This window comes from Maylandia zebra, linkage group LG7, assembly GCF_041146795.1.
Source record: "Maylandia zebra isolate NMK-2024a linkage group LG7, Mzebra_GT3a, whole genome shotgun sequence".
NCBI classification, from domain to species: Eukaryota; Metazoa; Chordata; class Actinopteri; order Cichliformes; family Cichlidae; genus Maylandia; species Maylandia zebra.
The window spans coordinates 19,577,838-19,600,994 of NC_135173.1; the positions used below are offsets into that span (position 1 = coordinate 19,577,838).

Consider the following 23,157-nt stretch of genomic DNA (forward strand, 5'->3'; position numbering starts at 1 on the left):
TAGCTGCACTCTGTGTCAACATAAACCTTTTTTTTCTTTTATTTTATAGGAGGAATTTGGGTGAGAGATATTTCTTGGTTTTAAGTCTGACCAACTCATTAGGGAGCTATCATTATTAATGAATAGAAAAGAAAAGGATAATGTGAAAGCTGCAGTGCCCGCCTGGGGCTCCTAGCTCATATTTAACTTGAATGAGTCGACTGTGAGTCGCATTAGAAATCATTTGTGGAGTTTCTGCGGCAAAACACCATCTGCTATGTGTTCAGCGTATCTTTTTTATTACCGCTGAGAGCAGTCACAGGCGTCTGAAGGTGTGTTAGGCTGCATGTGACTGCTGTTAGAACATACGCGATGATTTATGATGCCAGGAGTGACCTGTAACACGCCATAGCTGCGGGGAACCTTTCTTCTTCTGCCAGACATTGTTTAAACTTTCAGAATATAGCTGCACAATCGCAGAGCGCAGCCTGAACAACCGTACATTTTTGTGCAGTCGATTTTTCATCCGGTTGCGCGTCTCCAGACACCGTGCACCCTATCTGTCTCTGATTGTGGCTCAGTCTCTTCCTAGAGGTAGACATCTCTCTCGGGTCATGATAATTTAATGTGGGTAGAGTTTTGACAAATGGCTTTAAGAAGCACTGTGGACTGTAGAAGCCATAGATAGACGAGCTGAGATGCTGCAGAGGGATCCTGGGGCTGCTCTGCTGGTATAAACGTGGTTAACTAAGACTGAACATATCCGCGGAGCCTCCTCATTAGACGTGAAGTCAGTTCAGTATGATAGGACTCATCAATCCTTGACTAGTGAGGTTGACCTGCACTGGCGAGAAGCCAGCATTAAGGCAGAGGAAGTCGATTTAAAAAAAAAAAAAGGTGTTTGAAATAGCAGCAAACTGCTCATTAACTAAGTGGGCTCGGAAAATGAGAGCAAGATAAGTTCATAGTAATTCATTGTGATGAGTAATGGGAACTGCTTTAGGACTGATAGTGTTTTGGTATCATCTTTTGTAAGATCTCTATCTAAAAATACCAAGAAAAAAATGTAACCGCATTTTTTACAAACAGGACAAAATTTACCATGAGCTAAATATGTTCTTGCATAATCATTGACATCAATAATAAAGTGACAGATGCTGCGAGATAAATTCAGTCACGAGCAGTTTCTGGGGCAAGATCAGAATAGTTTTTTGGGGGGGAGGGGGAAAGTTTCACACAATGAAACACTTCTGAGAATCCAGATAACGCTTACACTTTTTCCTAAATGTGTTAAGTAACCGTTATGGGCGATTCTCTCTGTGTGTATACCGCAGTTGACGTTGCCCACACGGTGCGTCATTAGCTGGGTTTTATTTGCGGGGGTACAGATCTTTATCCCCAGAGAGGATGCAGAGTTATGGCTCAAAAAACTGGGTCCACTTAGTTGGACATCTGTTGGCCAAATGTAAACAACCAGAGATCGGGTCAAGTCCCATTACAGGCCCAGCAGCATCTAAAAACAACCCAGTCGCGCAGCAACTTTGGAATCCAGCACAAATGGTAACCCATGCAGCAAAGCAGGTCCTGATGGCAAGTCAGGTCTTAAAGAGAGAGAGCGAGAGGGGGAGAGAGCGCAGCTTTGCACTCAGCGTGTGGGAATCCTGCTTACCACGTTGCACATAAGCAGGCTGGTATGTGCTGCTGCAGATCTGCTCAGGGTTCAGCGTGGGCGGCCTGAGAAACTGTTATTACTTTTCCTCGGTGGATGCCCTTTATTAAAATCTCATATTCACGTATTCACTTCGGTTTGAATAAAGTACAAAAACATAACTGTCTCTTTCTTCACCTAACGATGTATGATCCAGGTGAGAGACGAATGATCAGCCTGCCACACCAGGAGTCATGGATTATCATTACAGGGGGGGCACACTGTTTGTTTCCAAGCAGAGTTTACTCACAGGGTAATGTCACTCAGTGGAAACAACGGATTTGTGAAAAACACTATTGCAAACTCTTTGTTTTTCTACACGCTATTTGTTCAAGTGCTTATCCTAGTGTTGAATAGGATGGGCAGTTATAGTTTGTCCATTAGCTTGATAAAAAATACATTTATGTAGGAGCTGTTTGGCTTGGACCTTTATGTGTCTTATATCTACTGGCCTGGGGATGCCTTATCCCTGCAAATGAACTAAACTAATGCTTATTAAGAGGAGTTCAAGGAAGTCTTTCTGCACTTAAAAGATTGTGGACTCGCTCAGCTAATGAGAAAAAAATAGAAAAAAACTAGAACATCACTGATGCAGCTCATCTGGCACACGATCCATTGTAATTTACAGGTTATTATAATGTGTGAAATACAGAAAGCAGTGATAAGTTTTCCTATCATTGGCTGGCTGTACTGCACAAACTAATGAGAATTCAAATCCACTGAGAACGACAAATATGACCCTGACCTCGAGGGTGATCATTGTGCATAGGTTTGATTAAATCCTCACTCATAATGTCAGCAATTCTTGTAGATTATTGACAGATGGATGGATGACGGATGTCTTCCCAGCTCATTAGTCCTTCGGGTGGATGAGCTGAAAATGAAATCATGATTTCACAAAAATCATTCAAATATTTGTGTTTAGGTCAAAGAGGAACATATAAATAAGATTCGTAAATGGTCACCTGATTAATCTTTATACACAATGATTAGACCTAATTAAAATAAAATAATAAAAATACTATAAAAGTTAAATGTATATGTATATACATATAAATGTAATAAAATAATAATAATAACAACCTAATAAATACATAACTGACCTATTAAACTATGGTGGCTGTCTTGATGCACGTTGCAACAGTAGCTTTAGTAGTAGCAGTCATCCTTAACTCTGCTGCTCTCACACTGAGAGGAGGGGTCATCCTGCGAGGACGTGAACCTGGAGAAGGTGGTGGTGTTGGAGGCCTCAGAGTGGTCGTGGAATGAGTTAAAACCATCAGGCGATAGAGGTTAAATTATCATAGCTGGCTCAGCAGATGATCACATGGAGCTGTTTAAAACTGAAGGAAGCATTGACAACTCTTGGAGCACAAAAATCATCTCATCTCATCTACTTATAATCTGGGCAGGGAAACATTTTTTCCCCATTTCCTTTCTTTATGCTTGGTTAAACTATAAAGGTGTAGTCTTATGTTTACCATACAGATGTGCTACCAGATAGCGGTAATGATTTTCCCATTTAGCACTCAGTATCCAGTTTAAAATCCATTCACATTAACCCTCTCAAGGCAGGCGTTGCAGATTTGTAACAGTTAAAAACTAACAACCTGATTACCCCACATGCATATTTTAATTTTTTACTCAGAAGTACCACTGCAGGACTTGGTTGTGCATTAGCAACAAAAAGTTTAATTTGAGCCTGAGACGGTTAATGTGTCCTGGATGACATAGATCAAGTAGCTCTTGAGCTCATATGACCAGGATGTGGTAGCACAAAAACTACTGGGAACCCATTAAGATATCACATTGCCACAGAAAAACATTTTGGCGTCACTCATCTTAGCAGGGCTCTCATGTAGCCCTTTAAAAGCACTGAAACCTTCCAGGAAGTTCAGCAGCATTAGAGCCCTGCTTGGTTGTCCACCCGCAGCTATTAGGACATTAAAGCTTTGGCTGGCTTCCCAGTATCTGCACATCCCCCTTTTGCCTGCTTGTCCACCTCCTTGCAGTTAGTGGTACTGAGCAGCATCATGACACTAGAAGGCAGATTTAAAAGAAGTGGCAGTGAGAATTTTCTATATCATCACTTATTTTACATTCCTTGTGTAGTGTACTCACTTTGACGCTCCCCACTTCATAATTGGAACAAATGTGATCTGCTCCTGTCATTCAGTCTGGCATTTTTTACTGCATATGTTAGATAGATTTAGTTTGCCTTCAGTCAGCGCTGATTAAGACTTACCCAGCAAAAATAAGTGTGCAATCTGGGGAAGGCAAAAAAAGCAGATTTTTTATTACTTTTTTTTTGCTCGTGTTTGGTGGTAAAATTAAAAGTACATAACTCAACTCTGGTTAATATATGCTGAGCATCAGCGAGAAGTCATAGATTAAAGCGGGAGAAATGAGGTGTTGAGCAACATCAAATGACACCACTTCACTTGAGCAGAACACGTCACACAGATTCCCCTGGTGGCCGATGAATCACTTGGCACCGACTTAGAGCAGCACCTCATGCCAGCAACCTCCCACTCACTCAAGGCTGGTAGCTTACTGGGCCAGCTGAGCTTAGCCATGGGTAGAGTGGTCTAGGTGAGGTGGCATCTGTCAGCCTATTCAATATATAGTTGACTCACCAGCCTTTGTAACACTGCTTCTTACAGTCAGTCACCAGTGACTCAGCGTTATAGCCCAGTCTAGTAAACGCCACCTCCGCCACTCGAGCAGTCTGTCTGTTACATCAGATCGGTCACAGGTAGGCATGCTCGACACCTGCACTTAAACGCCTGCTGTGCTGCCTGCACAGGACACTCAGATAGACCCAGAAGGCTAAAACAGAATTTCACATTTTTTCCCTTTTTTTTTTTCTGTCAGTGTGATCAAAGCCTACCTCTGTCTCCTGAATATTCACATCCATCTTTGAACTCACTGGTTCCCTTTTTCTGAGGTAATAATGTAATTGTACATTATAAAATTATTCCTGGCCTGTCTGTCCACAGAGCAGCATGCCAAGACCTTGTCCAATTAAAGCAACACACTCCATGTGGTGTGAGTTAATTAACATCATAGATGCTACAAAGACAGCCAGACGCACAGACAGTTCTGCTAAAAGAGAAGAAGAGCAGGTTTAGCTCTTTGAAAGTCGTGCAGTGACGTCTGGCACTGCCAAAAGCAAGATGGGGTTGGTGCAACTTTCTGTGTTTATTTTTGTGCTTGTGTTTGTGATCTTTTATTAGACGTGTTTTCACACATTTACTTTGCATTTTCTCTAAAGTGCAGTCAAGTATCCTTCAAGAACCAAAAGCACTCTGTGTCACACTGTTGATAAAAGAATATTTCTGTGTCCCTACACAGCAAATTCAAAAGTGTTAAATTTTTTGGTGTTAATAGTCTCCTTGCAAAGGTAGAGTTAATTTTACTCTAAGCAGAGTCACATTCTTTTAATGTAACTCTGAGGTGTAAAATGATAGTAGTTAAAATCGAGTGTTTCTCTGTCAAATCTGGAGGTGTTAAAATGGAAACATTAACTCTTGACCTCTTAACTCTGAACTCCTAGAGGGGCTATGACACCAACAGAGTACATTCACAGACTCCGCCCTCAGCACGGCTCCAATCGAAGCTGAAGTGAAGCCGTTTCAGAACATTTTGCTCTACATATTTGAGTTGTTTGCCATGCTTGGTAAGTCATTTTTTCAAAGATTGTTTCAATTATTATTATGAGCTTTTACTTCTGTGGCTCTTTGGAGTTGAGACAAAGCTGTGTGAAAGGCATTAGCCGTGTTGCTCGGTGATAGCATAATATTCTGTTTTAGCTAGCTGAAAGGTATTGTTTGCGGGCAAATACCACAGCCTTGAAAAAAAGCTTGCATGTGAATTTTCAGTCAAACTTTTGGTCAAATACACCTAAAACAATGTCTAGAATGTGAAATGTTGGTATAATGGTGCTACTTGAAGCCTGAAAACGATCGCCCATAAAAAAACAAAAACGAGCAAACAGCAGTAGCTGACGTCCTGACTGGGTTCTACGTTAGCATAGATCCCTCCAGAGATTTGTGCACACGGTTTAGGTAAAAATGAAAAAGGTTGAGGTTTTACATTTAGTTCAGTATTACCTGTTGCCTGTGTCCTTGTCTTTTGGGAAAATACTTTACACAAGTAATGGCTCAAAGAGGATTCCTTTTTTTTTACTGTGCTGCAATTGTTTACTGGATTATTTGTGCCATTAATTAGTGTCAACTAATTTTTATTCGATCTCCGCACAGGATATGCTTGTGAAGATGGAATATGGGGGAGAGCAGAAGTGCGTTGCAGTTCCACAAAGTGATGAATGAAGGACATGCATATTGTATTGAAGAAATAAGTGTTGAGAATGCTGTTATTTGCATTTACCATGTCAGACCTTTTGATAAACAAATTTCTAATGAAAGTGAGAACATGTATACTGTTACATCTTTCAGAAAATGTTTTGAAATTGTGGTGCACAGTTCAGAATAAATGTTTTTCAAAAACCATTGCATCTTTTTAGTAAATGTTTATTTCCAAAAGAAATTTCTAGAAGTTCAGAACAGTAAAATTCCCGCTTTTTAGAATGAATTAGAAGATAACTCTTACGTAGTTAAACTAAAATACTCTTTGAGAGTTAATATATAAACTCTTAACACCAAGTGTTAAATTATCAACTCCAGACAGATTTGGTGTTTAACACTAAATCAGAGTTAACGTACCAACTCTCCAAAAAGAGTTAAATTAACACTCTCTGGTGTGGACCCATATAGACACTTTAATAGTGTTGAAATCAAATCCGACAGTGTTAATTTGGACATGCTGGATTTGCTGTGTACAAGGATGGAGGGTAAATCACTGCTAAGGTGTGGAAAGTGGAAATTTTTCTTTTCCCATTAAAGTGCAGTCGTATTGTTTGGGCAGCAGAAATTATTTTCAGTTGGTGGATGTGATTCATAGAGCTGTGATGGGAGTCTTAACAAGAATTACAGACTTGTAAAATATTCCTGTGAAGCTGGCTGCTTTTTGAAAAGCAGAGCTGGCCCATTTTATTAGTTTTTGTGTTTTCTGGCCTTGAGCTCATTTTCAAGCCAATATGTTGTTATATAAAGATCAGTGTGGACCATGAAACACAGAGCACACACTGAGGCAATTTTATCCATGAAGCTAAAAGTATTAAGTTTTGAGTCTCTGTTGTCCGGGATCCTGCCAGTTTTTCCCAAACAACTTTTGTGGCTACTCTGGAATTTGATGATACAGACGTGCACTCTGGGCTATAAATTGGCTTTTTGGAGAGGATAAAGCAACAATATATCCACAAAGTATCAACCATTTTTTTATTCTGTGGGCTCCAGTTCTATGAGATCTTTAAAATATGTAAGCATGTTTGCTATCCTAAATACCATCTTCTTCACTCGCTAGTTTTTCCATTGTTTTAAATCATGTCTTGGCCTTCATCAGTGGGTGTCGTGTGAGAGTTACCAAGGATAAAGTCTGGTTGTTACCACGTGACCTGAGTATGTAAATTTAGTCATGTGATAACAGGTGGATAATAGCTGATATTTAAAATCAGTGCTTTTCTCTGTTTTCTCCTAAAGCCAGGTTTTAGTCCTGAGATGACCTCTGTTTCCCAGACAGTTAGAGTTATGTTCCTCTGGCATTCAGTCAGTGTCTAGCCACTTAACCAGTACAATGAAAACTGGAAACCACAGCCAATGGAAAGCTAGATGTGGTTACATCATCCAGCACCAACAGACATTCTGTATGAAACTGCCTTAGATTGTGTTTGGTGGTGTTGTGACTGGCACTGCTCTTTCAGGTCTGAAAACTGAAGCCAGCACGGGAGTGTACTGAATCCTTTCTAATGGCCAGCAGGGTGCTGGGAAGAAAAAAGGCTGAGAAAATGATCCTACCGCTCTTTTGATTTCATAGACAGTGTATAAAAGATGGGCACAGCTGTCTAGTGTGAAATGCAAAGCCAGTGTGGAAGCGCCTTTAACCTGCATTTTATTGTAAAGGCCAGCAGAGGGCTGGTTTCCAAAATTTGCCCGGTTATGGAGAACTCTATGGGAAAATGCTAACTGAACTCAGTTTACGGCATTGACCAGAAGTTTTAAGTGACTAAAAATACTGTAAATACTGCGATTTAGAATAAAAAGGAGGCTAATGCGACATGATCTTTTTGCAGGTATCTCTCGTGTCAGACAAGTCGCTATCTAAAACTGCTAGTATGCAGTTTCCTTCGGTTTCAGATCTCCTTATCACATCCTGTTTGAAAACACCATGTTGATAATGGCCAAAGGACTTAGTTTGAGGCTTACCACACAAAAGTTAATATACGGTTGAAAGCTTCAGAAAATTCAGAAAACATATTACAAGCTTAAGAATGAACCCTGATGCTTTGTCTTTTTTTCCCTTCTGGCAGAATGATGCTGTGAGTGGATGAACAGAAGAGTAGCAACACCTGGTTTCCTTACATGGTACAGAGGAGATGTTCCCCAGTCACCCCTCTCTGGACCACAAACACAGCATCACTGGTGGGCTAGCCATACTGTAGTAGCTAGAAGTGACTACTGTCCCCTTTCTAATGAGCACAAAATACCCACAGACTAACAGAATCAGGCGAAACAGCTGAAGAAAGCCTGGAAAGCCACACAGACGAATGTATCGCTGCTTCTACAGAAGGGAGAGATGGATGCATTTATCTGCTTATAGGGTTTAACTGATTCCCTAAAGTATCTGCCAAGGCCTGGAGTACCCCAAACAAATCCAAGATGAACTGGATAAACTGTACTCACAAGTGAGAAAGCTTGCCTATTTAAAGAAAAAAAATAAGAAAAAAAAGCTTATTTCTAGATATAACATGTTTATTAAACTGCTGTGTCACTTTGTGTTCAGTAGCAGTTAGACACAGTTGTGGGTTATCTATTTGGTGATTTATTTATGTGAAGTAGTCAGAGAAAATATATGAGTGGCTAACAATCTGATTATGTAATGGCTTAGGTTGATGCTGAGCATCTCACTTAGAGTAGAATGTTTTTGTTACCTACTGAAACCAGAAAAAATGCCTCTGCAGCCACGATGAAAAACAAACATCTTATACAAAATGTTTTTGGTCTCCTTTCTGCAAAACAAGCGATTTCTTGAAACAGTGTCGGAAAAGGACGTAAGGCCATAAAAATAAACTGCTGAAACTTCAAAACATGAGGGTTTTCCATCTTCACACAAGCATTAATGAGGATCAGGGATGCCTTCATAACAGCCACAGTCTTTATGCTAATTTACACATATCCGTATCCCTTGGCAAAGAGCCTAAAGACCTGAGTGAAACCCTTACTTATCAAATTACAAGTTTGTGACAGTTTTCTATAACATCACCCACTGACCTATTTGACCTTCCTCGTTATTAGGGCTGCCTGAGATCAGCTTCATTAGCAATATGACGCAAAATAATATCCATTAGTCTCTTTATACGAAGTGCTCCAAATTCCACATGGGTAACAGGCAACTGTAAGTAACTAGCCATAACAGAAAATGTTTCCAAAAGAAATATCAGTAAACCCCTTTCACTGTCAGCAATAATGTACAGAAGCTTAACCAGAGGATCACATGGTATGTAAAAATCAGAGTCAGCTAAATGAGCAATGGGTAATCACTGAGGTGTATCACAGAATTTTTGGCTCAGTTTGCATTTAATAAGACGGTGATGTAAGTTAAATGGAGATATACTGTTTCTGGATAATGAACTCTTTTTTTTTTCAGCTCTTTAAGAAAAAAGACATGATTATCTCTTACTAAAAGAAACTCTTGCACACTTTTTACGTTAACGCTCAGTGTATTTCATAGCAAAAACTGTCAATTATTATTTCAAACCGCCACCAGTATGGTATTTATTTATTTAAATCTTTGTTTTATTTATCCCTCAGATCTAAAACCAGTGATTTGGCGAATGTTGTGGGGAAATAATTATTTGATCCCCTGCTGAAATGAACAGTTTCTAATTTTTATAGTAGTTTCATTTTAACAGAATCTCAACCAAAAATCCATAAAACAAAGACACATTAAATAAAAGTTATAAATTGATTTGCACCTCATTGAGTGAAATAAGTATTTCATTTGTGCGAAACATGACTTAGTGCTTGCTTTTGCACACATCTCAGGAGGGATTCTGGCCCACTCTTCTTTACAGAAACTATAAATCCTTTAAGGTTTCTTGGCTGCCAGTTCACAACTCTAAGTTCGTCTCCCTCCACAGATTTTCTAGGATTGAGATCGGGAGATTAGCTAGGCCACGACCTTAAGGGCCTTTTTCTTGTTGCCTTGGCAGTACAGTATGTTTTGGGTTACTGGAAGACCCATCCACAGCCTATCTTCTGGCTCTTAAGTGGCCAGTGGACTGTTGTTGTTGCATCCATTGACCTCAGTGTGGTGAAGTCATCCCACACCCTTAGTGGAAAGATGGCTCCAAAGTACAATGTTTCCACCTTTGTGCTTGACTGTGGGGATGGTAATGTTTGGGTCATACTCAGCTTACATACACAGGGGGTCAAGTTGATGCCAAAGAGCTTGATTTTGGTTTCATCTGACCACAGCACTTTCTCCCAAGCCTTCTCTGAATCATTTAGATGTTCACTGGCAAAGACGGACCTGTACATGTGCCTTCTTGAGCAGGGAGACTTTGCGGGCACTGCGCGCTACCAATGGTGTTTTTGGTGATTGTGGTCTCAACTGCCTTCAGATCAATAACAAGCTTCTCCCAGGAAGTTTTGGGCTGATTCACCACCTTTGACATGATTATCCTCACTTCATGAGACAAGATCTTGCATTGAGCTCGAGATGGAGGGACATGTTGTTCCATGCACATCTACAATTGCGTCCTTGACATTCTTGGACATCTCTTTGGTCTTACCTATGGTCACGGTGAGGTTGAAATGGAAGAAACTGATTGTGTGGACTCGTGTGCTGGGCACACAGCCAATTTGTGGGATCAAACATTTATTTCACTCAAAGGCATGCAAATATATTTATAACTTTTATGTGATTTGGGGTTTTTTTCTGGATTTTAAATTCAGAAAAAAATTAATTCAGGAAAGGAGAAAATAATTATTTCCCCTATTTGTGGGATTTTGGATTGACAAAAAAGTGAAACAATTATTACACTGCTTTAGAGGTGGTTGCAACTAAAGATTTGATTTAATTATGAATTATGAATCTGCCTGTTGCTTTATCAACAGATGAATGAATCGCTTGGTTTGTGTTTCAGAGAAAAAAGTGGAAAAAAATAAGTAAATTTAGCAATCAGTATTTAAGTATCACAGGAAGATGGAAACTGAAGGAAGGAAGATGAAAACTGGGGAATTTTGGTCATTTTTACAAAATTAATGGTAAATCAACTGGCTATTAGACTAGGAAAAAGTTGACTGTTTTACCTCTTATAGTTTAGGTAAAGTTGTTACCCAAAGCTGCTGAGATCGACTTTCTTGGCTATCCATAAATGCTGTCCTTTGTGTTTGGAGAAAAGCATGCAAAGCAGCTGCAGCGGTGCCAGTTTTTATATGAGTGACAGTGTGTGACGACCAGGTGGACAGAAGGTAGGTACAGTGGGGGGGTTGGTGGGTGTAGGGGGGGGGTGTGGGTAGGGGGTTGTCTGTTCCAGTCTTGCATCTGGTAGTCTGGCAGCTGCTGAGCTTATACATGGAGCACTTTGCATGTGCGCTGAAAGCTAACAGCACATACTGTTAATCATTAAGAGTTGGCTGACTCAACACAAACACACCAACAGAAACACAAAAAAGCCAGCTATTAGACTTGTCTGTTGCCTTCGTTTTTCCATCTCTCTGTCTCATGAAGTTTAAGTGGAACCTAACAGAACTGTGGTCAAGTGCTGTAAGTGGGGCCTGCTAGCGTCATCCTCAGTTATCAGCAATAATATTCAAATTTGTAGAGTTGTTAGAGCAAGTTAATCCCCATTTCAATAGCTAAAGTTTAAGTGTGTGTGTGTGTGTGTGTGTGTGTGTGTGTGTGTGTGTGTGTGTGTGTGTGTGTGTGTGTGTGTGTGTGTGTGTGTGTGTGCGTCCCAGCAAGCTTGTGCCATCGCTTTTAGGAGCAGAGAAGCAGGATGAGTCCAAGTAAAATAATTGGCCTGGAGATCAGCAGTGGTTCAAAATTACACTCTCTTGCTGTCTCCCTCGAGCTGCCCTCCTATTCCCAGAGTGTGAACAGCAGTAGCAAACAGGGCAGGAGAGATTTTTAATTAGTCCCCAACGCTGGATAAGTGGGGAAAAAATCAGATACGTTCGAGAACATGTCGCTTTCAGGGCTCTGTGCTGTGTTTTGACCTGTAATAAGGAACAGGACATTTGTTCTTATCACCAATAATGTAATACAGTAGTCGTACCCAGGGAATTTTAAAAAGCTTCACTTTGCCTCTGACAAGCAGTAGCAGGGTCACAAATGGATTCCCTCAAGAGACATATACAAGGAATCTCTCCTCTCTTTTCTTTTCATTTTTAATGTTTTGTGATGTTTTCTGTTTTGTTGAAAACAGTCTTGACTCTGGCCTGATGTGATGTGGTACTGTAAATCGTATCAGCTCAACCCTCTTCCCATGTCAAAAAAAATTATATATATATTATAATTATATATATATATATATATATATATATATATATATATATTACAGTAAAAAAGGATGGGAAGAAGGAAGCACATAGCTGTTTCACTCTGTCCAGGTTGTCATGGTAACAGTTGCCTTACAGTTGAATACCCACCTGTACAAAGAAGCTTTGTAGTGGCTGATACCTCACTTTTTGGGTGTGGTGGTGGTGATGATGACGATAATGTGCACCACGTTCTGTCTATGTATTTCCTACTAGATAGAACGAGCAGTACCGTTTTTAGTTCGATTGTTATTGCACTTGTTGACTTTGTATTGTCACGACAGGGAGAAATAAAGTTTTATCTTTTCCAGTGTGTTTAAATGCCTTTGTGTCAAGTGCTATTTTGGGGGTGGGGGGGAGCTGGTTTATTTTAATAACCTTGGAAGCAGTGGTTCTCAAACTGTGGGTGTGCACCAGCTGTGGAAGAGAGAGCCACTGATGGTGGGGCTCAGAGAACCAGGAGAAAAATGTGAAGTGAAATTAAGCTGAATGAATATGTTTAATGAATGAAGATATGGGAAACACACACACTTGTTTTCATATCTTATTGAGGACATCTAATTGACATAATGCTTGCTCTAGTTAGGATTACGCATTCATTTTTGATGGTATACCATCAAAAATGAATGCGTAATCCTAACCCTTAGGCTAAAGCTAACCATAACCTAATTGTAACCCTGAGAGGAAAAACAACACTTTGAGTCTCAAAACTGCCTTCAAACACATGGGGACAGGCATTTTTTCCCCATAAGTATAGTAGCATTCCAGTTTTTGGTCCTCACAAAGATGTATAAACATGAACACACACACACACACACACACACCAACAGAGGCCATTTCATTAGGTACACCTCGCTAAAAAAAAAAAAAGGCCTACCTTTTGTCTTTTGATCTACCTGGAAAATAATCCTCATATTGGATACTGGTCCATGTTGACATAGTCTGTCATGATGTGAGATCCATGATGTGAATCTCCTTCTGTTAGCCTGAGAGCTCATGACTGTGGAGGATGATTGAACTCATTGTCATGTTCAAGAAGAGTGAGATGACTAGAACTTTGGGACATGGTGCATTATCCTTTCCATAAAAAGACGGGTGCACTTAGTTCATAAAGCGATGGACATGATCAGCAGCAATAATCAGGTAGGCTGTGGTGTCTAAATGATGCTCAGTTGATACTAAGCTGTCCCCTACTCCATACAACCACCACCAGTCTGAAGCATTGACACAAGGTATGATTGATCCATGTTTTCATGTTCCTCACACCAAATTCTGACGATACCATTTGGAAGTCTTTGTCTTTTGGGGTTTTTTGTTGTTCTTTTGGGTTTTTTGGCTCAGTGGGTTAATCCATACAAAGTTTTGAGAAGCACTGCGGGAACGGGAGCCCCTATGTAAGCCTGAAGAAAAGGCTATCAGAAATTTTGTCTGAATATGTCAATAGAAATGCTGTGGAGTTTGTGTTTCTTTTTAAATTCATTTAACCTTCTCTTAGTCACTAGATAATTTGTTTTAATTTCCCTATCTTCTGGACTCACATTTAATAATTTATCCATTTTCTATTTTTCCTCACCACATTTCAATTTTCTGGCAACCCTGCCTTCTGCCAGCTGCACTGACAACTGTTGTTAGCATACTTTATTCAAGCTGGCTAGATAGTTAGTTATGATTAGCTCCATCATCCACACACTGAAATGAAAATGAAAGAATAGAAAAAAAGAGGAGAGGTTTTATATATGCATTAGCTAATAATTTAGATTTACATAAGCTAATGGATTGGAAAATGTTGTGACTAGACAAAGTCTGGGGAACAAACAAAAAGAACTTCTGTCTCTTAAAAAAGGTGATTGGAGGGGTTTTTTTTTTTCACTGATAACCTTTTACCATCTTTTTCAACTTTTGGGTTTCATAATCTTAGGATGAACTTTTTTTTTAACAGCCAGTCAATAAACTATGACATGATGCATTCAGCCTTAAGGCAGTGACCTTTTCAAGCTGCTGGAGTCACACCCACACCTGGTCGACGGGGAAACATCATTAAAGGAATGAGCTGATGGTGAAAAACTAAGGCAAAGACAGGCAGAGACAGACAATGTCAGGGCTCAGCACCCCACTTCAAATCAGACACCTGCTGCTCCTTGCCTTTAACAATGACCCCAGCAACCAGGAAGTTTGTTATCACATTGTCAAGGTCCCTTTGAGCTCTCCTAATAAGGTCTGACTTGTACTTCTGTACCAACTCTCATGCACCTCTGCCAGTCATCCTGCAACATTCAGCTCTTGAGACCATTTCATACTGTCACCTTTTCTTCACTCGATCCATCTATGTCCTCTGCCTTCCTGTATGCCAGTAACCAACAATCTTCCCATCTGCACATATTAAACCAATTGCTAGCATCCATCACCATTTAAAAGCCATTGTCTGGATTTCCACATCCTGCTGTTATTGAGGAGCCCGAGATACATCCTGCCAACATTTATCTATTAAAACTCCATTAGATCTGCACTCTCCAATGCCCTATCTGCTCACACCGGATCTTCTGTAATGCTGCCCCATATTAGGATCCATCTGTAGCAGATATTAATGTGACTATTAATGGTATCCTAGCTTTCATGAGCACTCATGTTATACTAGAAACGGCACCAAACTACTGTAACAGAGGACCTTACAGCAACAGAATGAAGTATGAGTTGGATTTATTTGTGTATAGTACGATTCTGTAATTGTTTTAAATTAAAGCAATAAATGAAAACCAATTACATTTTCTCCCTTTATTGAATATCATTGTTTAGTCAAATAAGATACAAATAAAACTATTCATATTGTTATGAGGTGATATTAACTTCTTTTTTTCACAGAATGTGATGTTGAAATGATCGTGCTTTTTGTAGAAGTGATGCTTGGGAATGTTCACCTGAGCAGAAAAACTATGTTATGTTTAGAAGTAAGGCAGCGCGCACAGGCATACAGAATCTGGTCACATTTCAAAATAAGAGACCCAGTGCAGGCTAAATGTTACATCTTTGAAATGCTACCGCTGTGATTTGAAGGTCTGCAAAGGACAAGCCAACCCCTAGCTGGAAAATGAAATGTCACAGACATGCACTGGTGTACATCCATCCATCTCTAAAAGCTCATTTTTTCCAGATTTTTGGTGAATCTAGTGTATAATGTTTCCTCAGAGATAGATGCTGACCGATAGCCATGACGTATAGAGAGAGAGCCATTTAATCGAGATATCCTAGACTAAATTGAGACTAAATTGTAACTATGGAGTAATGAGGCTAATCCCTTTTGACTAGCACGAACTCAGTCTTCTGCATTAGTAGCAGTCAAGTTCAGATTTTTATTTGATTTTAAAGGGGTTTTTTTTATTATTATTTTGACAACCGGTGGTTTTTTATGTTATTTTGCTATGTTTTAAATGATGTCACTAAATGAGATCTCACCCAGTGACCCTGCACAGAACATGTTCATTATGTTTACAAATACACATCTATTTGGATTACCTCACCACTCTTGGAAGGCATACAGCAATGTTAACATAGCTATGAAATCAGAAGTGACAGTAATTAAGTGAATCCACCCAAAACTGACATGGCTAAACCTAAACACCAGTACCAACAAGATCTGCAGCAGCAATGTAAGACACTTGATGATGTCAATAGCAGTACACATTGATAGTAAGAGCGATGATACTGTGAAATTGATGCTCCGCTGTAAAGATGTACTGATATGTTGCTATAAAGGAAATATGAAATAAAAATGTGACAATCTGTGACAAAAACCTTACCCAGATCTCCGTGAATCCAATTTTACACTCATACAATTGTGCAAATAACCTGTATCCAGCCATTCATACATCACAAAAGCAACAACAAAACCTACTGCAATAATTCACTGCCAGTGAGCCCTGAAAACAAAAGCAAGTGTGCAGAGGATCCAATACTCAAATCCAAGCGCTGGAATTTGAGCACTATAAAAATTAACAGCATGAATTAAAGTGCAACAGCCAAACATCAACCATTAAAAAACACATACTGTCACAGTCAGCCTTCACTTCAAGAACTTGATTTACAATTAATATCATATGGTACCACAGATGGTGGAGCAGTAATAAAGAAAAAAAAACACAAAAAAGAGAAAGTCACTAGGCACCAAAAATACATCAAATAGATCTGACAGAAAAATAAAAAGTCTCCTAGTTTATTGATAATCCCAAGCACAGAAACTAAACAGTGCCAACACATAGTTTATCTGCGCACACAAGTGACATCTTGCCTTTGTGATTAAAGCAACAAAAACAGCTATTTAAAAGAAATAACATAATAAAAAAGGACAATGACATTCGAAGGAATAAGTATTGGCGAGCAGCTTTGAGCACCTTTGAGGTTATTAACATAAATGTGTAATCAGCCAACTGCAGCTTTGAAACTCAGTGTAGCCATGGTGAACAGAATAGGGCAGAGAGGGGGTTTAATAGGTTATTGTTGTTGGTGATAAATGAGATGGTCTGGGCATTTAGAAAATGCTGATCTGCTGAGGAGAATGGTCAGGAAATGTAAATTATCTAATGAGGGGCAGTACCACGGACAAAAATACCTTGCCGATGCCGGAGTTCAGAGGAGAATGTCCAGACTGCTTTGAGATAACAGGGAAAAATCAGTACCACAGTAACAAAAATAACTACTCAAAACAATGCAAAGTATGCAGAAGTGCTCGGAAAACACAGCGTCTCAAACCTTGAAGCAGATGGGCTACAGCAGAAGAAGACCGTGCCGAGTCCACTCCCATCAGACAAGAACAGGAAATGGGTTGCAGTTTGCACAGGCTCACCAGAATTGGAAAAATGGTGTCTTGTCTGATGCGTCCCGATTTGTCCTGTGACATTTGAAGTCGGTATGGACAGCATAAAATCATGTTTCCATTGTTTCTTTGTGTCAGGAGTTCAGGCTGGTGATGGTCTAATGGTGTGGGGATATTTTCTTGGCACACATTTTCTTCTTATTACCAACTGACCATCATTTAAACACCATAATGTACCCAGGTTTTGTTGCTGACCATGTCCATCCCTTTATGACCAGAGTGTACCCAGCTTTAAAAGTCACAAAGGTGATGATCTCAAACTGCTTTCTTGAGCATGACAGTGATTTCACTGTAAATGGCCTCCACAGTCACAATATCTCAACCTAACAGAGGACACTTAACAGGAGTTTCATTTTAGTCAGTTGTGAAGTCAGATGGCAGCGGCCCAATCTGGTACCCACTAAGTGAATGGATTTGCAGGGAATTTTATTTGATTAACTCTAAGCTATATCATGAATACCTAAACATTAATTTCCAATGCATTTTGGATTTTCTAAACATCTAGAAATCTTTCCACCTCACAATAGTCTGTTCTTTTTTGGTCGTCCTTTCTAGATGACACTAAAAGAGTTGTGTAAAAAAAAAAAAACAGAACATGAAATAAATAACACTAAACGAAGGCTCTAAGAGGTAGTTTTGTATGGCTCTCTGCACCAAAACAGCCAATTATAACACAATAGAATGAAAACTGCAGGAAAGACATAATGTGACAGATACCTGGAGGAAAAGAAAAAATCCATAATAATGGATTTGAAATATAGTGGAGTGCCTCATTGTGTTGAGGTTATTTCACATATCTTTTTAAAATAATTAATTTGAACGTTTATTTGATAATAAATGCTGATTTTCATTATTAAGTGTCTGTAGGAAGTAAAATTGTCTTCAGAAACAACTTAAACTGTGACTTATACTTCTAAAAAATATCACGGCAGATGATACTGCAGCAGCTTGCGTGTTGCATCAGTACATTGTGCGGATCGATGACTGTTTCCAGTACAGCTCTCCTACTATTGAGTTGCAACAGATGCTCGATACTCTTGCTTGAAGGTAGCTGAGTCTTAATCTCACCCAGACTTCTGCACTATAGCATACAGAGCCTGCTGACTAGCGACTGATGGTTGAGATGAGGACAAACCTGTAAAGAAGTCACATTTTATCTTACAGGTTCAAAATAAGCATACTTGCTATATAGTCTAGAAATTCTGCATTACTCTTGGTAAAGTTTGCTTTAATTATGCAAATTATTTGATATGAAAAAAGAAGAAATGAAAAGTTGTAGGGATTTGATTTTCAGTACTAGTTCTTTTCCCTGTAGATTTTCTGTGATGTCTTGCGTGTCTCTCTGTCCCTCAGTGACCTCCCACTTGAAAAGATATCCGTGTTTGGTATTAGCTGCTAAAGCCCCGGCTCACTATAAATAATGAGGACAGGTCAGATTCAGAGGACAAGTTTACCCCCAAGAGAATCAGTGGTTTTGGAGCATAAAAAATGAGGGTAAACAAAACTTTATTTAAATCAGTTTTCATTATACAGTCACAGGCACCAAATAGGAAGTGTAGATATTCAGTCCAATTTACTTTCAGCAAAACAAGAAGATCACTCTTGGGAGAAAATAATGTGATCTGCTTTTTTGGGGGGAAATTCAAGTTGCCACCGATTTTAATAGAGCAGCCCGCTGTGAGGATCGTGTATGAAATGACCTGAATTTTATGAAATATTTGAAGATGAGAAACAGGGACAACACTTTGCTTTTGCAATAACTTTTAAAAAACATGTTATAAAATGCATAAAACCTGATCATAAACTAACACCTTTTTTTTTAGTAAGTGGATGATTGCATTACTCATTTTAAAAAGACATGCACTTAGAAAACCACAGGGGATCTTGTTTTTATTGAAACTACCGAACAGTAATTTCCTCCTGTAATTTTCACGCACACCTCTTCAGCTGCCTCCAGCTCTACAATGATTGTTTTTAAAATGTATTCCTCCTTAAAAGATTCTTGACTGTAGTGGCACACATGTAGTGCTTGTTATCTTATAACAGCGTTGAAGACTGTGTATGTGTGGAGAAACTGAAATCGCGGGACGTAGAAGACGTTTTAACTGGCACTCAGAAGAGTCCTGTGACTTAGTGTGAAGTTGGGCTCTCAGCAGTTCAACCAAAACAACATAAGAGCTGGCCTTAGACCTCTCTCCAATTTAAGCTGCTCCAGCTCTACATCACTTGAAATTACTCTGGAAACAAAGGCTGACAGCTAAAGGGTCCTTTTGTTCCTCTGCTCGCCTCTCGCTGACACTCAACCTTGATTCACGTCGGACAGTTTGGCTGCTTGAGTTCAGTTGTAAAGTAGATCTTTGATAACAGTCTTGCTATCATCTTTCAGTTTAACAAAACCTTTAAATGCGACCTGGCTTTTATTTCTGACAGTCGTCTGCCACAAATGAAAAGCCTGTTTTTGTCTAACCTGCTGCGAGAAATAGGACAACAGATTTTTTTATTATAACTATTATTGCATTGACTACCCTGCCTGGGTAAAAGTTTGTTTGTACTGTAAAATATCAGTATTAAATTAAATATTTTCAGCACTATAAAGAGGTTAAATTAACATAAAAAAAGGTATCTTTCTCTCTTTGTTAAGATTGATGCTCTTAGCACACAGGTGTCAGTAGCCAACAATGCTATTTATGCCCTGGTGGGGACACATTTCTAAAAAGCCTTTTTGGCCAACATTATGAAAAGGTCTCTTTTAACCCATTGTCATAATTTGAGGCCTAAAGGCATGCAGGGTAATCTGTGATTATAAATGGTCCATACGTGTGCATGTGAGTGTGTTTTTCTCTCTATGTGTGTTAGCGCTGTGGGACCTGTTCATGGTGTACAGGCCTCTAACCCATCGGTGGGATGGGCTCCAGCCACTGAAATAGGAAAAGGATGGAGGGATGGATGGATGAGCAGAGGTTTATCTTGTACTTTTCCCTTTATTATTATATAATTGATATCACAGTGATGGCCTGCCCTAAAGTTTAGTTGTTCTTTATTATCACACACCCCCTTGTGTATTCACTCCGTGTTTCTTTGCTTGTATCTCTGCATTTTTGGGGGTTTTTTTTGGTGTTCTGAGTTTGCTAGTTTATTTTTGTCACCTTTGTTGTACTTTTGTATACATACACAAAGATATATAAATACTGTATATGCATACACACTCTACTCTAAACAGTATTAAAATATGCGATGCTGACATACCTTTTTTCTTATTGTCAGCTCTGACAAGTTGTCTCCTTTCCTTTTATATAACATATGACACTCTGACTCTCAGAATATCAGAATATATATTTTGAGTTCATAACAAACTCCTTGTTTTAAGAAGAAAATGCTCAGGCATTGTTTGACTGTTTATGTCTATCATCATGTGTTTTAGCCTATTAAAGAAATACCATATGGCCACATTAACAAGGTTGCAAGCTTGGGAGTGTCAAATGTCTTTATTTTTGAGCCATACACACCTCTCCAGAAAGCTGTCGCCTCTTCCTTAGCCAACATAAACATACATAAATATATGTAACAACAGGACAATAACAACCGTCATATTTTTTTTTCTGAAAAAACTGATTCTGCTTTGTTGGCTCTGTTCCCCTATTCATGCAGGGAGAGATGCATCTGTTCAATGTGACAAGGGAGGCAGATATTACTCATGTTTCCTGTCAACATTTTGGATGGACCGCGACAACTATTCGTCTCCAGGGTTTCTAGGCATGGAGATGGCATTTGTTTTCTTCACGATCAGTTTATTAGAAATCTTCCGCTGTGGTGACTCCAGGCAGTAATATGTCTCAGCAGTTTAAAAAACAGCATTAAATGATTTCTACAATATTCTTACCCCTTACCTAACTCAGGGGGTATAAATTACGTATTTCTATTTCCCAGAACCTTTCTTTTTATGGAGGCAATGCCATTGATGCGCTGTCCTAATGGAAGAAAAAGGCCCTGTTGTTGGATCAGAACAGGTTTAATCCCCTTGACGTTTATCCTAGAATTTATCCTTGTTTGTTCGGATGGATTAGAAACTGGTGTCAGACTAAGCTGTGGCCTTTCGCCGATATGCATACAGTGGCTAAAACATATTAATCCTCTCCGACTTTCACTCAGGTTGTTTGTGTCACAACAATCATCACAATAGCCTGGTAAAGAAACCAAAAAGGGCAAACAAGCTCAAAAAGGGACTTTTTAAAACAGACCTAGTATTTCCAAATCCATACTTGTATTCTCGGACTCTACATGAGTATTTTTGCATGATTCAAACTTTAAAATAATCTTATACTTTTGTTCGGCTGTTCAGTTTAGCCTCTGTCTGAAGCAAGCCCTCTCTCTTCAAGCTGATTGGGTGTTCTTTGTAAAAGAACTGCTGTATTAATTAGTTACTTACATGCATGCAAATCTCATTAGATGGCAATGTTTCTTCTAAAAGCATCTGCCACTGTGGACTGAAAGGTAATGCAATGCACTGCAGACCTGTTTAATATGCAGCTGTTGTATGACTCATGTAAGAATTAAAGGCTCGCCAGTTCCTACGGGTAAAAAAAGAATGGGGAACAAGAAAAGTTAGAACCGTTTAGAGTAAAAGAGAACTGAGTAGTTTTGTAATAACTACTCTACTTACTCTACTACTTACCGTGTCAGTACCTGGAAACAATACTATAGTTCAGACAAAACTTATTTTCACTATTTTCGTGTTCTGTTCACAACCAAGAAAAACAAAAGATCCACTTGAATCGGTGACGGCATCGCAGAAAGAGGACACAGCATCACAGTTTCAGTTTACCAGCAAGAGTTGTTTCATTGACACAGAAAATTAAATAAATATAAAAAGCTGGAAATCTGACAAAAAAGAAACAAAAAGAAAGAAAGAAAGAAAGAAAGTCTGGGCCAGTCAGGCAATATCCCGTAGGAATCAGAACTTCCCTGAACTAATGAGGCAAGAAAATTAAACCAACAAACAAAGGAGTGAAAAAAACAGACCAAAAAGGAAAATAAATAAATAAATCCTCACAAAGAAGCCGGGGACTGGAAAACTACTCAGTCCATGAGAAAGAGAGTGTCTCATGATATATATTATAACATAATATATATTATGTCACGCTGCTTATCTAAGAAAGAGAGAAGAAATGATTCAGGGAGGAGGAAAATGCTAAAGTAAATACTGTATGTAACACTATGATTCACAGTTAGAAAATGCTAACTACTCTGAAGCAGTACATGAATGTAACAAACATTTTTGGGGGAGAGGGGTTACTGAAAACTAAAAATAAAATGATACTCATCAATACCAGGATGCATCTATTTAATTTGTGCTACTCAGAATGGGTACGCACCTTCAAATAATGAGAAACTTGTCAATCATTTATGCAGTGCAGCAATGTACTGAAATAACAATGTTATGCCAGTGGGCGCTGTTCTTTATAGTGCAATACAATGAAATCAAATGATTAATCCCCCCACCCACCACCGCCACCCCATTTGCAGCCATGAGAGCTGTAAGGTTTTAAGCTTGACACAGCAGGAAACTGCCACAGTTTAGGACAGCATCCTAATTGTGATGTTAATGTTCTTCCCCATATATCCAGGAGCTGATTCGTTATTTTGCTAACAGGGGAAGCCCACCAACCCCAATCCTATCAGCAAGCCAACATATGTGGATGGCAGGATGACAAGTTGGATGCATCCAACTAAAATTCCTACTGATAATAGTACAGTGCATGTAATATTCTAGGAACTGTAAGTACTTTATTGTTACCTTCTTACCTAATACTGTGTTGCATTTATGCAACTAAAACCTCATATAAGACACTAAATGGAATACTTAAAAATAGTGTTTATAGTTCATATTATATATACTTATAATATCAGAATAAACCAGGGGGTCTATCTTCACATAAGGAGAG

The 23,157-nt window shown here is 39.1% G+C and overlaps 1 protein-coding gene across 1 annotated transcript in view; it reads left to right on the top strand.

The window, feature by feature from the left end:
- The window catches only part of shisal1b (shisa like 1b), a 36,600-nt gene extending 27,709 nt beyond the window's left edge, over positions 1-8,891 (top strand). The window contains exon 5 of the mRNA XM_004563798.4: positions 8,115-8,891. Coding sequence (XP_004563855.1) covers position 8,115 — 1 coding nt within the window. The 3' untranslated portion in view covers positions 8,116-8,891. The remainder of the gene's footprint in view (positions 1-8,114) is intronic.
- Positions 8,892-23,157: the final 14,266 nt, after the last annotated feature.